The sequence below is a fragment of the Haliotis cracherodii genome, unplaced genomic scaffold, assembly GCF_022045235.1.
Source record: "Haliotis cracherodii isolate W230 unplaced genomic scaffold, xgHalCrac1.p SCAF_1, whole genome shotgun sequence".
In the NCBI taxonomy this organism is placed as follows: Eukaryota; Metazoa; Mollusca; class Gastropoda; order Lepetellida; family Haliotidae; genus Haliotis; species Haliotis cracherodii.
In genome coordinates, this window is record NW_027266264.1 from 36,852,972 (window position 1) to 36,868,008 (window position 15,037).

The following is a 15,037-nucleotide window of genomic DNA, read 5'->3' on the forward strand; positions in this document are numbered from 1 at the left end:
GTGTGGCTGCTTGTACTAGTCCGGACTGATGTCGATTTATAGTGCTAGCTCACTTAGATACCTTGCCGCAGTTTAACATGAATACCCAACTCAGACACAGTATACTAACTCTGAGACAATCAGTCCTTGTGTTAGCCCCTTTATGCCGAGTGCCAGACAGGGTAACAACAAGTACCCTCTTTTAACGTCTATTAAGTTCACCTCCTTCCAAGAATATCTAAGGTCTTCTTCTTCCGAGAGTATCTAAGTTCATCTTCTTCCAAGAATATCTAAGTACATCTCCTTCCAAGAATAACTAAGTTTATCTTCTAACAAGAGAAGCTAGGTTCATCTTGCTGCAGAAGTTCTTCACAATTTGCTCCAGTGACTTGGTGCAGAAGCAAATCCCTATAATCCGCATCCCTTGTAGACAATAAGACCAAACAGTGAGAAGAACCAATGGCATAATTGTTTCTTAACCCCTTTGTGTTTACTGTTACTGTTCCAAATGTGTATTAATCTTGATTCCAGTGAACTCCCCAGACATGTTTTATGTTCTTCAGGAACCACAGTTCACGGCAATTGTAGCAAAGTGAATGTTGACCATGTTTTATTGCCAGGGAGATATTTAAGAGTTGTGGATAATAGACTGTGATGGAGTGCTGGTAATGACCTGTGTGTTAATCTTGCCTAAATGTCAGGGGTATATATAGCAGTGAGTGTTGTCACCCCAGTGTTGCCTGTGTGCAAGCTGTATCCTGCGTGAGAGCCACTTCCTCATCAGCATAGCCTGACTGATTGCTGCACAGATACCACCATACACACATTACACGCAAGTCGAGTAGGCAGGTGAAATACTCAGTCCAGTCAGTTGGAAAATCTGTCAAAATAATATGCTAGCTTTGGCTGGTCATTGATTTGTATTCCGAGCCCTCTAGAGGTGTGTAGCTGTAATTTGGAGTTGTCTGGTCAGAAAAATTCTGTCTAGTCAACAATAATTCTGACAGCAAAGATTTCTAGATTTGGAAAAGGAAATCTCTGGCTGTTGGCAAGTCTTTTGAAGAAGATGTTTTTTTTAGCATGGAGTGTTTGACTGTCATCAGTTTTTTTCTTCTTTTGGAGACTTTTTCTTGAAGATTTCTTCTTTGGATTTTTGCCAGCTCACGCCTTGATGATCAAAGTGTTCTGCTTTTGAGTTTATATTTGATTATGTTCAGTTAAAAATTGACTCAAGGCTAAAGCATGGTGTTGATTTTCAGTGTATGCCATAAGCTGTGAAGTATGCAAATTGGATCAATTGGATCTTTTTGCTTTTTCGTCCTTGAAATGTTTGTGGGAAGCAGCTCAAACAAGGCAGTGCTATTCGTTACCACTGTATCAAATTTGTAGGAGAACATCTTATTGTATCATAGAGGTTTAATGGAGAGGGATGATTGGTACTTGATTGAGCCAATGATGAAAGACTTAGCAGCACTATGCCTGTTTCAGTAGCTAGGTTCAACAACTAGCTTATAGAACAGTTGTAGCTCTTGTAACTCACTCCTTACACTGAAACAGTTGTAGAGGTATCATATTTTTGACTGGCAAGCACTTTTCTTTCACCATGGAAACTGTTTGCCTGATTGTATTAGTTTTTTATCCCTCAGTGGGTGGTACCGGTCAGGGGAATGGGTTCTAGATTAACACAGGAAAGGCTTCAGAGGGCTCCGATATATCAAGTTTGACACTTGAGCTCTGGCAATATTTAGCTTCCTTGTGATGCAAATGCCTATACTTTGCTCCCATCTACTCCAAAGAGCTCCTGGAGTCGCCATTTTCACACGATTCTGGCTCAAAATGGCTAGACACCCAATATCACAGTTCTCTTTCAAGAATTGATTGATCATGTTAATAGGTTTATTAGCATGAGTTGATGCAAGGGGCATGTCTGGTGCATGTAGGAAGAGGCACGCAATGTTGTAAACATCCCACAACCAAATAAATTGTCAAGAAATAAGATCCAGGTGTTGCATAACGCCATTAATCAGACTGCATGTATCAATGTTATGAAGCCGCGTATTAGGACATGTGAGATTTATGCCTGATGTTTTCTTTCTTTGCTCCGGATACATTGATCATCTCAAAAGGGAATATATTGATCAGAGATTTGTCAGAATTGCCAAAATGTGTCCAAAATGCCTTTTAGATCAGAAACATATTTTCTACCAAGCATACGCAGAAGAAAAGGACTTATCATTGATTGGCTATGGGAAAGTTCTATGTGTAGAGTTATGAAGAACAGTTTTTGCACAATGTTGATGAAGCTGCTAATGATGGAGAATATGCGTCTTTAAACCTTGTACGTGCCTCCAGAAATCCTGCAAGTGATCAAAACTGTGAACAGGAGCTCAATCAATGATTGACACAAATATCTTGTTTCTTCTTGTGGAAATGTCCATTGTCATGTTATCATGTCCTAGCTGACAGTGTTGAGTAGGCTCTTCTGATAATTGTTACCATTTCATCATATTCTTGTAGATGTTATTTTGCCAAAGATTTGCAATCACTAGTAATGAGGTTATACTTCAAGACCCTTGATAAGAACCTCAGCAGTTATTGGAGGAATCGTTTGGACACATCACTTGATATTACTACATTCTTTCAGATAGGATATACAACAAACATGAAAGATTTATGAAATTCCACCTGACATTTATTCAATAAAGTCACAGACTTGGCATTTTTTCAAAGCTAGTTATTCGTGTAGATTACCTGTTATCGTTTATGTGTTATTTCTTTTATGTTAGCACAGCTATCAGTGGTACTCTGCTGTCAGGATTGGACTAGCACTGTACTGATCCACTTTGTGGCAGTGATACAATACCATACATCATCAATGGGAATGATGAGTAAAACCATGAGTTGTGTTGTAATGGATCTAGGGGAGGTCGGGTAGCCTGGTTGTTAAAGCGTTTGCTCGTCACGCCGAAGACCCGGGTTCCATTCCTGACATGGGGACAATGTGTGAAGCCCATTTCTGGTGTCCCCTGTCGTGATATTGCTGGAATATTGCTAAAAGCGGCGTAAAACAATACTCACTCACTCACTCACTGTAATGGATCTAATGCATCAGGTGGTTCGGCTTGGTTATTGTGTGTCATTGTACCCCCCATGACGTGGAACATTTCTGGCTTGTCTGCTTCAGATTGTGTTATTTACAGGCTGTTGTCACATGACAGGAATATTTTACTGTTAATATTCTAAATAACATATGCTGCTGGTATATACTGAACTGCAAAAGAAATGCTCAATGGAAAAATATGTGAGAAACCTTATTTGTCCAAACACTGTAAACATACTTTGAGACATATTAGAAAGATGAAACTTGGCAAAAGGTTGAAATTAATGTGTGAAGTGAAACTCAACAGTCTCTGAGAAAATGGCATCACAAGTCAATATCTTGTGCGTCCGCCACGTGCATTGATGACTGTCATGCAACGTCGATACATGGAATGGATGAGGAGGTTGATGAAGGCCATAGGCACTTGAGCCCACACTCCAAGGAATGCCTGACGCAGTTCAGCTGCAGTTGTTGGCCTTGGTCGGACGTCATTCAGCCGTCTTTGAATCTCGTCCCACATTGCTCAATGGGATTTAAATCGGGACTGAGGGCAGGCCACTGCATAGTTCTGATACCATTCTGCTGGAGGGAGTCTCTTGTTGCTCTCGCAGTGTGGGCACGGGCGTTATCATGCTGCAACTGGTTGCGGCGACGTGCCAAATGAGGTATGGCGTGTGGTCTCAAGACTTGATCAATGTAACGAGCTTGAGCTGCTGTGACACCATTGCCTCTCCCTCGACCGATGTTCTGGAAGACCTTAGGGCCGCCCCTCTGTGCAGGACCAATCCCACCCCACACCATGATGCTCGGACCACTTACGAGTCTCTCTCAACAACACAAGCATCCGAATAACATTCTCCACGGTGTCGCCAGACTCTCTCTCTCTGCCATCTGCTGTTGAGATACAGTAACGGCTCTCGTCTGAGAAGAGGACTCTGCTCCACTGCTGGTGGCGCCAATGCTGGTGTTGTGATGCCCATTGAAGACGGTCCTTGAACCTGTATATGGTCCTTACGTGGACTTGAAATGCATTGGTTACTTGCTGTGCGGTTTGTCCAGCTTGCAATCATCCAAGGGCTTGATGTCGCTGATTTCCTGTCGATCTTGGCATGTGGTAGCAATTCAATAACAAATGAATGTTATCCAATCTGGGAGGATTTTTATAGGACAAGAAATGGGGGAACACATGTGCATTTCAATTTGTACGGAACCCACGTGCATCGGGTTACCATTGCCGTTGCCGTGATGCGTTTGGGCGAACGGTTTTATTGTACTCTGCTTTGTCTTTTTAGCATCAAATTTCTTTTTTCCAGACAAGGTAATGTTAAAGTTTGGAAACGTTGAAAAAAATTACCCAGATGTTTAAATGACAAGTTTTCATGCAATGTTACTTGGGGTGACGTTTCTTTTGCAGCACAGTATATGTATACAAGTTGTATTTATGACCACTCTCTAAAATTCTGGGATCAATGCAAGTATAGAGATGCACTAAATCTTCATTGAATTGTCATTTTAAGTGGAACAATTGTGTTTGTGTATGTTACTGAAACTAGTACTTAGCACTGCTGATAGGGACACATCCTGGTCAGAGATACTGAAGCCTAATACAATGCATAAACTTTTAATGTAAACAGTGTTATGCCAAATCCTCCAAGCATAAACTTTTAATGTAAACAGTGTTATGCCAAATCCTCCAAGCATAAACTTTTAATGTAAACAGTGTTATGCCAAATCCTCCAAGCATAAACTTTTAATGTAAACAGTGTTATGCCAAATCCTCCAAGCATAAACTTTTAATGTAAACAGTGCATGCCAAATCCTCCAAACATAAACTTTTAATGTAAACAGTTTTATGCCAAATCCTCCAAGCATACACTTTTAATGTAAACAGTGTTCTGCCAAATCATCCAAGCATAAACTTTTAATGTAAACAGTGTTATGCCAAATCATCCAAGCATAAACTTTTAATGTAAACAGTGTTATGCCAAATCCTCTAAGTATAAACTTTTAATGTAAACAGTGTTATGCCAAATCATCCAAGCATAAACTTTTAATGTAAACAGTGTTCTGCCAAATCCTCCAAGCATAAACTTTTAATGTAAACAGTGTTATGCCAAATCATCCAAGCATAAACTTTTGATGTAAACACTGTTATACGAAATCATCCAAGAATTCAAGTATTTTCTCATCTTTTCGGGGATGTTTTAATAAATGAGTTTCACAAAGTATATGCTTAAAAGTGTCATCACGTCTTTCCATGGACAAAAAACTCACGCTTGTGCTTTTAAGCAATAACCTGGCAATTTTGCCTGAATCTGACCACCCACTGCAGGTGCCCTAGAAATGTGAAGCTTAATAGATCTGATACAAGGTATATATCCAGTAATGCCCCGTCCTTGGTCTCTTACTGTACTTGCAGATTGAGTCATGTAAATGTCAGTGGCACTGAGATATAAATAAACAGCTTTTAATGCCAGTCCATTGTAGGTGTTCTGTTATCATTTTGAGAGGATTTCAAGATGGTTGCGGAATCTTACAAAGCGAGCTACGTGACGATGGGTGGTCTGAGCATAGCCGTAGGTACTTTTATGTCAGTTTAAACAGTCACTGGTTGTGTCTGTCATCTCCCATTGATGTCCATGTCTTTGTTTGTATGAAAGCGATGGTGATCTGTATGTCATCCACGTGGAACAGTTGTCCAAATGTCAGGATCTGTGGTTGTGGTTGTGTTGAGTGAGAGATGCTACTCTGTTTCACTCAGACTTTCGCCACAAAGCATTACAGAAACAAGTTCACATTGAAACATTTATTTATTATCTGGATTATATTCGTTACATAATCTGAATTAAACTAAATCTCATTTGAAGAGACACCTTTGGGCACCAAGACAATTCCAATGCTGTGATGATAATTATGTTAAACATTGCTGGTGGTTATCGAGGTGCGTTAATTTGTTTAATGTGAGTAAAAGTGTGAAATAACTTGTATCTTTGAGCATGTGAGATTGGGTTTGTGCATGTTTAGGATGTAGGGCTGGTTTTTGACTAGTTTCATCCTCCAAGACTACTTTCGAAATATATTTGACAGCCTGATTGAAACTGATGCCATTTAATGGGCTGGACATTATATACCATGTTCTTTGAAGTTTGTCTTTTTTACATGGAAAGAGAATGCATGAATAGAGTAATCTTTACAGATGATATCGACATCCTGCTTTCGTACAAAAGAGTGAAATTAACATGTTCAGCTGTGCATGTCAAGATCTAACTAGAAATGATGTTTTTATCTCAGCCAAATCTAATATCATGTGTCAAGATAATACCATTTTGATGGCCCACATCACTTGCAATTGCAGTAAGAGTTTACTGAAGTGAGCAGATGGGGGACATACTCATAAAAACTGGCCAAGTAAAGCACTATTGTTCCCAGTCACACAGAGTAAATGCTTTTAACATTAATGGATTTGAAATTGATTAGTGGTTGAAATGAGTTTTCTTTTCATTATGTGTGTTCGGGTTGGTGGCAGATCAGCTTGAGAAGCTGGTGATGATGCTGTTGTATGTGACGACAGGATCAGGTCGCCTCTCTTCCTGAAACACTCAGTGGCTGGTGGGAGTCACAACGAAGCAGGGGAGCAGATGGCTTATCTTGGTGCTCCAGAATTGCACATATGTGTATATAATGTGAAAAAATGACAAATTTGCAGATAGTAATTTATATTAATTTAATGTTAATTAAATGTTAATTAAATGTATACTATCCCATCAAAATGATAGCCAGCATTAAATAAAGTATATATGTAGTGGGGAATATCTGTAGTACAGATGATGACCTGCATTACTCAACCCAGCTGGTCATCTGGACAGTGTGGCTGTAAGAACTTAGAATGATGTCTGTTTGTAACTGCTCCGAACCCTTCTCCTCGGACATTCTTGGGATAATTATTTTTTTCATGAGTAGCCATTGAGTAATGTCCTGTTGGACAGGAGGAAACTGCAACATGTATGTTTATGTGCAGTTTCTTCTGTATGATTCTATGCTGTTAATGACTCTAAAATGTTAACAATTTGGAAAATGACCATTTGACTTGAGGCTTAGTTTTGTTAAGTTAGTATTTTTCTCTAATGTTATAAGGACAGTATTCTGCAGGCTACAATACTTTTACCTTACCAAGTTAAATACACAGTCAGTTTCAGTGTCTGACATGTACAAGGTGACCACAGTGGAGAGCAATCATAGAAAAGATCTTATGGGAAACTAACTACTCATTGTGATTGCACTTTCTGTCACTGAAAATGATATTGTTCATTGTGGATGTACCTGGGTCTGTGACTCTGTGAGTCCTTTGAACTTTCAGTAATAATCTTCAGGGGTCCTAATCATGAAAATGTGGTTTCCCAAAGTGACTACTGTTCCAACAATAAATAATATGTAACATATTTGTGAAGCCTTATAATTATCATGACTTTGGATTTCCTTGTTAATGAACCGACCCATGAAGATCCGCCGGGGTAGAATAGGCCTTCAGCAACCCATGCTTGCTGTAAAAGGCGACTATGCTTGTCACAAGAGGAGACTAACGGGATCGGGTGGACAGGCTCGCTGACTTGGTTGATGCATGCCATGGTATCCCCATTGCATGGATCAATGCTCATGATATCAAACACTGGATTGCCTGGTCCAGACTCGAATATTTACAGACTGCCATCATATAGCTGGAATATTGCTGAGTGCAGCGTTAAACAACAAACAAACAAAACATTGATATTGTTTGGTATCGTAACAGAAATGTTCCTAAAGGTCTTCTGCATCGGAAGTAGTTTGTAGGATTCAAACAGACAGACACATTTGCTTGCCATGGGTGGACATTAGCTGCTTTGATTCTCAGATTATGATGCATAGGGGACTAAATATTTTCTTTTGGCAAAATCCTGTCTCATTGTTAACAATGGTAAATGCCAGTTATGAACCCTGCACAGCCTACACAGAACCAGGTGATTGTTTTATCTGATTCAGGACCTATCTTCAGTTAATGCAAGTTATAACTTAAAGTTATGTTCAGTAAGTTTCATTTTGAGCTGAACTGGCTATGTGTTTCTCAATGATTCTCCTCTACTAATGCTTGAGATTTATCTGGGATACTGCAACTGGGGACGACACTGCTAGGGGTGGGATGTATGGAATTGTTTCACAGAATGTAGACATATTAGGAACTTTACGGTAGACAGTGCAAATGTGTTTGTTTTTTAAGCTAATGACAGTCTGAAAGCTGTCAGGCTTGCTAGCATTGGTATCTTACCCAGGAGCAATAACAAGCATTGCTATGTTTTCTGAAGCATCCTGGAGCAAACAGGATCATTAGGTTAGGTCTGCTTCAAATGTTTCCCAGTTGGTTTTGAAGATGTTCCTACACATATGTTGCTTTTGGAATGTGTATTTTCCACTTGTTTTACTGGAGAATATGAAATGTTTACAACATGATTTGGACACCTAACAGCATAAGGTCCGGCAATGGTCCAGACATAGAATTAACAAATGAGCATGATACCTACTTTAAGTGGATGAATTAGCTAACTGGTTGCAGACAGGGCATACCTCATAAATTGCTGATAGTTGCTTCGTAACTTCATAAGCCCATATGTGTCTTTGGTTGTATGTGGCTTTAGAACAATCAGGGTGGACTCAACTTGTTATTGTGATGTATGGATAGCTAAAGTAGTTGGTCTTTTGATAAATTAAATTATGCAGTTGACTGATCTTTACTTGTCTGACAAGGTTGCATCACAGTGTTTCTTTGGTCAGAGATGTTGGGTTTTGCAGTGTTTTACAACTTCTATAAGCATGGACATTTGGCTGGAGATTAAAGAAATGTTGATAAAAATGAAAGTTTCAAAGGAACAAATATAATATAAATATTGTTCAGAAACGTTTGTGTTCATAATCTTATGACTGACAACTGGAGTTCTTTACTTTCTTCTACATGCATATGTTACTTGCTCCAGGACAGAATTATGTCTGAAAGGAATGAAAGAGCATTATTCCTTTTTTAACTTCTGGGTAACATCTTTCACTGTCCATCAGAGTGTCTATCTATATTCATGTGAAAAAGACTTGCTGAAACATCTGAGACTCATTTGGCCCATTAATGTCTTACCTTTGCATTTGTAGTATGTAGTCTTCTGGTACATCTGGTTCATATGGTTCATATTGAAGACCCCATGTTATTGTTAAAAGTAAAATACATGTTTGAAAACTATTGCATTATAATTTTTGGGTACTATAACGGTGTGTGTTTTGTGTTGCAGGCCCAGCTGATAGCCCAGTCCATCGGGCAGGCCTTCCAGGTGGCCTACATGGAGTTCCTGAAGGCCAATGGCATCGAGGACCCGGGCATCCTGAAGGAGATGGACTACCAGGATGTTCTCAACCAGCAGGAGATCTACGGGGAGGAACTCAACCTGTTTGCCAACAAGGACTATCACAAAGAGGTACATATGAAAGCCACTTCTTATTCCACAGCCTTCCAATATTAGAAGAACTGACTTTTTCTCTGCCAGTATATGTGAAAGACCCGTGTCATTCCCCATTTATCTCGTTCAAGAGAACCCATCTCCTTCCCCTCTCATATGAAAGGACCAACTCATCCACCTATCTCCTGTGATTTAAAGAACCATCTCCTTCCCAACCTTTCCCATGTGAAAGGATCAACTCATCCACCTATCTCCTGTGATTTAAGTAACCATCTCCTTCCCAACCTTTCCCATATGAAAGGATCAACTCATCCACCTATCTCCTGTGATTTAAGGAACCATCTTCTTCCCAACCTTTCCCATATGAAAGGATCAACTCATCCACCTATCTCCTGTGATTTAAGGAACCATCTCCTTCCCAACCTTTCCCATATGAAAGGATTAACTCATCCACCTATCTCCTGTGATTTAAGTAACCATCTCCTTCCCAACCTTTCCCATATGGAAGGATCAACTCATCCACCTATCTCCTGTGATTTAAGTAACCATCTCCTTCCCAACCTTTCCCATATGGAAGGATCAACTCATCCACCTATCTCCTGTGATTTAAGGAACCATCTCCTTCCCAACCTTTCCCATATGAAAGGATCAACTCATCCACCTATCTCCTGTGATTTAAGTAACCATCTCCTTCCCAACCTTTCGCATATGAAAGGATCAACTCATCCACCTATCTCCTGTGATTTAAGGAACCATCTCCATCCCAACCTTTCCCATATGAAAGGATCAACTCATCCACCTATCTCCTGTGATTTAAGGAACCATCTCCTTCCCAACCTTTCACATATGGAAGGATCAACTCATCCACCTATCTCCTGTGATTTAAGGAACCATCTCCTTCCCAACCTTTCCCATGTGAAAGGATCAACTCATCCACCTATCTCCTGTGATTTAAGGAACCATCTCCTTCCCAACCTTTCCCATATGGAAGGATCAACTCATCCACCTATCTCCTGTGATTTAAGTAACCATCTCCTTCCCAACCTTTCCCATATGGAAGGATCAACTCATCCACCTATCTCCTGTGATTTAAGGAACCATCTCCTTCCCAACCTTTCCCATATGAAAGGATCAACTCATCCACCTATCTCCTGTGATTTAAGTAACCATCTCCTTCCCAACCTTTCGCATATGAAAGGATCAACTCATCCACCTATCTCCTGTGATTTAAGGAACCATCTCCATCCCAACCTTTCCCATATGAAAGGATCAACTCATCCACCTATCTCCTGTGATTTAAGGAACCATCTCCTTCCCAACCTTTCCCATGTGAAGGGATCAACTCATCCACCTATCTCCTGTGATTTAAGGAACCATCTTCTTCCCAACCTTTCCCATATGAAAGGATCAACTCATCCACCTATCTCCTGTGATTTAAGGAACCATCTCCTTCCCAACCTTTCCCATGTGAAGGGATCAACTCATCCACCTATCTCCTGTGATTTAAGGAACCATCTCCTTCCCAACCTTTCCCATATGAAAGGATCAACTCATCCACCTATCTCCTGTGAGTTAAGGAACCATCTCCTTCCCAACCTTTCCCATATGAAAGGATCAACTCATCCACCTATCTCCTGTGATTTAAGTAACCATCTCCTTCCCAACCTTTCCCATGTGAAAGGATCAACTCATCCACCTATCTCCTGTGATTTAAGGAACCATCTCCTTCCCAACCTTTCCCATGTGAAAGGATCAGCTCATCCACCTATCTCCTGTGGTTTAAGGAACCATCTCCTTCCCAACCTTTTCCATATGAAAGGATCAACTCATCCACCTATCTCCTGTGATTTAAGGAACCATCTCCTTTCACACGTTCCTATTTAAAAGAACCAAATCGTCCACCTATCTCCTGTGACTTGAGGAACCACCCCCTTCCACCTTCCCACATGTAAGTCAGTATGTAACTTCTGTCCTCTCCAGGTGATAGTGCCAAAGACAAAAGGGGAACCTCTGGGTGTTGTGATTGTGGAGTCAGGTTGGGGATCCATGGTGCCTACTGTCGTCCTGGCCAACATGATGCCAACTGGTCCAGCAGCACGCTGTGGTCAGCTCAACATCGGTGACCAGATCATCTCCATCAATGGCATCAGCCTGGTCGGCCTGCCCCTGTCAGCATGTCAAAATCAGATCAAGGTAAGCAACTTCAGCTGTCATCATATGGTCATAGAAAGACAGGAGGATATAGTTTTATTAGGACTGCAAATATACTTTCATGAATGTGTGTGTTACATTAAAACAAAGACAGAAATGTAGTTATAAGAAGCAACATTATGGCTTTTCTTGGTTTAGAAAACATTACATGGTGTATATTAAGTTTCATCAGAGTATCCAGACCCCTTGTTTGGTGATCAACACCAGCAGCGTTCAGCAGATCTTGAACATATTCACTCTAATTATTACTTTTCCTAATATAATGGTATACCATACAATCAGTGATTTATTGAATAGGAGAAAGGCAATATTTATATTACAAGAAATGTTGATAGATTTCAGAAGGATATTTAGTACTTGTCAATACCATGGACAGCTCTATCTTCAGACAACAGTACATCAGTCTTGCAGCAGAACTAAATGATTTCAAGTCTTGAAACATTTCCTGTTGTGTTTCCACTCACCGCGGACGTCATTTGGTATTAAGTGTCCATCAGAACTGTGTGAGACTGGCAGCATATCCAGATCAGCCGGTCTGTGCGGGCCTGGCCAGAGAGATCCACAAGTCTTTGTCCATCAGACAAAGATGAACCGATCACATTTGACACATTGTAATTGGATTCACAGATATACTTTTAGATCTGGAACCCCCAAAACATTTTGCAGTGATATAAGCTTCTTAGGAACTGATGAGATTTTTAAGATGCAGTTTCGTGAATGGACATAGTATATCAAATTATGTTGGATGTTGAAAATATGCTTATGGTTTTCATTTGTATATCTGACCGAAGTGTGTTATAATAAGATTTAAGGGGCAGTTGGGTAGCCTAGCGGTTAAACATTTCCTCTCCACGCCGAAAATCCGGGTTTGACCCTGGACCCTTCGATTTCTGGTGTCTCCTGTCGTGATATTGCTGGAATATTGCTAAAAGCGGCGTAAAATCAAATTCACTCACTCACTCACTCACTCACTCACTCACTCACTCACTCACTATAATATGATTTGCTTACAACTAAAAATTGTATCGTATATCGCTGTGTATAAGGCGACCCCACGTATAAGACGACCCCCCTGTACACGCCTTAAAAATCAACCCAAAATCCTATACTCCGTGTATAAGGCGACCTGGAATGAAACACATGACAAGTCTGACTGATATACCGGTAGAAGATTTAACGTGCTCTTGCCGACTGTAGCGTATTTCGCACACGGACATCACAAATTAGTTAGTTAGTTACTTTGGAGATTTAATGTGCGCTTTCCGACTGATGCGTATTTCGCACACATCACAAGTGCGCACACAAACCTTATATATGCAATAAAAATATGTTTATCTTGCGTTGTTTTTTTTCTACAATGATAGGTCGCGTGTGTAACTCCGGCACACGTCGCCATTTTGTGTTTACACGGTACGACACCAAATTGGTGCCCGTAAAATAAAATTCATTTATGAAGTAATAACATATAAGAAACAATGGTGAGTAATTTAATCGCCAATTAACTATGTTGTAACTAACTAGGCTTATGTTTGCTTCACATTCAGCGTGTTTATTCCACAATCACTTGTACACACCGTCTCCAACACTTGTTAATACAACTGTAAAAACAGCGGGAATTGATTTCAGCTTCACCGGTTATCACATGTTAGGTCACATGTGCAATATGCAAATGATTACCGGTACTTCCGGCTCTCTACTCACGGATGTTGATTGTTTTACCGCGTCAGCTGGTTTGACAATCTGCATCGAGGAGAGGGTCATTTCAACTTTATTTGAAGAAATTATTAAACTTTATTCAAGGAAAAGAGATACAAATCATGTTTATGTATGGAAATAGTTATTTGAACAGTTATTTAGGACGAAATGCGAAGTTTTATTGTCAAATGCTAGGCTGGCTATCGGACGCCGGTTGACATCGCCAGTGGAAAAAAATGTGAGATCTTCGACTCCGTGTATAAGACGACCCCCCTTCTTAGACCCCTCATTTTAGGTACGAAAAACTCGCCTTATACACAGCGATATACGGTAGTTAAGATGTACAAATATCAAACTTAATATCTCAGAGTATCTCAAATTGTGAAATTGATGGGAACCAATATTTAAGGTCTAAAACATGAGAAGTTTTTAGAGTGATGGTGATCATGTGTTTAACAGGCCACTTTCTGACATTAATAAGAATTGAATATGCATATCTTCCCTGACAATGTTTTCATGTGCAGACAATGTCTGAATTGAAACCAGGAGTTGATGCAAGCAAACTATCACCATAGTGCCATGTTTGATTTGGAGTTGTTGTCTGAATCTAGGATGAAACGTTTATTCAAATGCACACGCAGATTTATTGTCTTTACAGACTCAAGAATCCAAGTACATGATATTATTCAAAGATTTGGGACAGATTTTTGGTCAGAGCAAGATTTCATAAGAAATGTAAAGTCAAGAATAGTCTGTTTTGTATGGAGTCAAAATTGGAAGATGTTGTGTGGGCAGTAGTAGATACAAAGGCATTGTGTACACATTCATATCCTAGAATAAACACCAAGTCCTTGAGAAAGCTGAGCAGGACAAGAAACTGTCTGTTAGCAAGAAAAACACAGGGTGATACCATCACTTCTTGATCCTTGCACTCTTTGCACAAACACAAATGGAGAAAAATTGAGCAAAAAGGGTGATAAATCAGAAACGTCTGACAGGATAAAAACGTGTGGTTACTGCCTTTCTTATTGACTGCATGTGTTGGATGCTGGCTCAAGTACTCAAAGAATGTTTTGACTCTTCAAGTGAACAAGAAAAAGAGACAATTTGATTTGGTATGCATTGAAAACGTATTCCTGACCGGCACGAGGCTGGTTGGACGTTACATGTCAAACTGATTGACAGGCATGATGTTATCGTAGAAAGTGAGGCTTTTCTTGCTTGCCAGCCATTGATGATGTTGTCTTTATTGTATCCGTGGACTGCCAGACTCGTGACACATCATGCATCTTGAACTTTCCCAACGCTACTTTACTCCCATTTCCCTGTTTTTATTTTCAATTAAAGTCTGAATTGAGTTTCAAGTTGATCCTCTGGTCAATAATGGTAAAGCTTTCAAGATTCTGAGGATGTGTGGCAAATGTGATGTTCATCATGTCAGATCATGCTCCAGATACGATAATAATCCTCTGTACTGTTGAGAATCTATTGTTTGACTTCATACGCATCATGGTATGTTGTCTTGATCTGTATATGAAACATTACTATGGAAATATATCTGAAAACAGACATGGCAAATAGT

The 15,037-nt window shown here is 40.0% G+C and overlaps 1 protein-coding gene across 9 annotated transcripts in view; it reads left to right on the forward strand.

Moving 5' to 3' along the window:
• LOC139477182 (uncharacterized) overlaps nucleotides 1-15,037 on the forward strand; it is a 164,222-nt gene that overhangs the window by 121,137 nt on the left and 28,048 nt on the right. For all 9 annotated transcript variants that reach the window (XM_071259743.1, XM_071259760.1, XM_071259755.1 and 6 more), the window contains 2 exons: nucleotides 9,385-9,567; nucleotides 11,530-11,742. In XM_071259743.1, coding sequence (XP_071115844.1) covers nucleotides 9,385-9,567; nucleotides 11,530-11,742 — 396 coding nt within the window. The remainder of the gene's footprint in view (nucleotides 1-9,384; nucleotides 9,568-11,529; nucleotides 11,743-15,037) is intronic.